This window comes from Elephantulus edwardii, unplaced genomic scaffold (genome assembly GCF_000299155.1).
Source record: "Elephantulus edwardii isolate Elephantulus edwardi_28Jun2011 unplaced genomic scaffold, EleEdw1.0 scaffold00020, whole genome shotgun sequence".
Classification (NCBI taxonomy): Eukaryota; Metazoa; Chordata; class Mammalia; order Macroscelidea; family Macroscelididae; genus Elephantulus; species Elephantulus edwardii.
Window position 1 is genome coordinate 3,735,744 of NW_006399770.1, and position 1,668 is coordinate 3,737,411.

Consider the following 1,668-nt stretch of genomic DNA (forward strand, 5'->3'; position numbering starts at 1 on the left):
GGACAGCACAAGAGAGGAAGACCTTGGATGAGATGGGTTGATACAGTAACTGAGGCACTGGGAGTTGTGTCGGAATTAGAGAGACTGGCTTAGGACAGGGAAGGGTTCAGAGCTGCTGTACATAGGATCAATATGGGTCGCAGGCAACCAAACAGCACATTACAACAATAACATTATATACATAAAAATAACATAGTATACATAACAATGAGGACAAAACAAAGCTCCAACTCAGAAATGCTTTGCTATTCACTTCTCCCTACTTCCTAACATCACATATAAGTATAAACAATTGTTAACGCCTCCTAAAATCCGACCCCATGAGAGAGAGTAATTTCAGAGAAGACATTAGACCTTGAGATCATTAACAAAGTTAATGTGTATAGGTGTATCAAGTAAAACTTATTATATCTACAAGTCATATATAACAAAAAGAGGCCATTTTTCGGATTCTTTTTCTATCCTCTTTTAGACCAAATCCTGAAGAGTAGCACTACTAAAATAGGATAATTCCATAAATAAAACAAGAGTTATCATTTAAACCATTTTCAAATTTCAGACAGTGAGATTTAGTGCATGTATTAGAATCCATTTAAATAATCTCTGCTCAATTCACATGAAAACTGTATTCTCAATGGCTGATAGAACAGACAAAAATAATTTACAGAGAAGCAGTTATAAGTGAAATCATTTAATACAAAAGAAATTGTTAAAAACAAAATCCATACAATAGTAGAGGAAATGTACTGAATTTAAAACTTTTGAAATAGGCACTTTGGACCATTATATAAAATAAAGACAAAGTATATAACTGGAAACAAAAGCTTATGCAGAACAAAACCAAAGGTTGGAAAAATAAAGTAACAAATGTTTAAAATCATTTAGAACCAAAGGAGACATAACTGAACTATACAATTTGGACACAGGTTTAAGTGCATGTTCTCCATATAATCAACTGACTATTGTATAAAAATTGGAGATTAATTAAAACACAATTAAATAAACATTTGCAGGCCTTTGACCATTACATAAATGTTAAGAAGTTAAAAATGAATTGTCAGTTGAAAAAGAAAAGCTTACAACAAAGCACAGATGGCTACAGAAGCATACGGAGAGTAATAGTTTGGGAACAAGTGTAACAAACAAGTCTTTAGATACTTTATCAGAAACATTCCATAAATAAGCTCTTATTTTCACTTCAAAAAATACAGCTGATTTCCATAATTGCTCCTATTAGTTGACCAGAAAAATATATATTAAGGATGCATTTATATGAATCATTTTAAGGGAAAAAATCAACTGATCTTTTGAAAATATGAGTCCACCTATTACATTCACAACTTCAAAAATACAGAAATTAAAGGTAATTCCAGTGGGACCAAATATACTGTTAACATGTTAACACAACATCAACTATTTCATGTAACCAACACAGAGTAACACATTTAATGACAAAAACAAAATCCAGAGTTTCACAATTCTATACAAAGAAGCCTCATCAAACATTCTTTCAAAAACAAACACAATACCACACAATAAAACAACCAAAGTTCTGGCAAACCTACACAAATTGAGGGAGTTCATCCTGAAGGTCTTCAAACTGCTGCATTCGTTTTAGCCTGGGTCTCTGACATGCTGGGTTCCCATCTGGCTGGCCCTGCTCCTTGG

The 1,668-nt window shown here is 32.9% G+C and overlaps 1 protein-coding gene across 1 annotated transcript in view; it reads right to left on the bottom strand.

Annotated features, from left to right (window-relative positions):
- Window positions 1-1,561: 1,561 nt before the first annotated feature.
- Window positions 1,562-1,668, bottom strand: part of LOC102864250 (rho GTPase-activating protein 29-like) — a 54,748-nt gene continuing 54,641 nt past the window's right edge. The window contains exon 22 of the mRNA XM_006882486.1: window positions 1,562-1,663. Within this exon, the coding sequence (XP_006882548.1) occupies window positions 1,562-1,663 (102 nt within the window). The remainder of the gene's footprint in view (window positions 1,664-1,668) is intronic.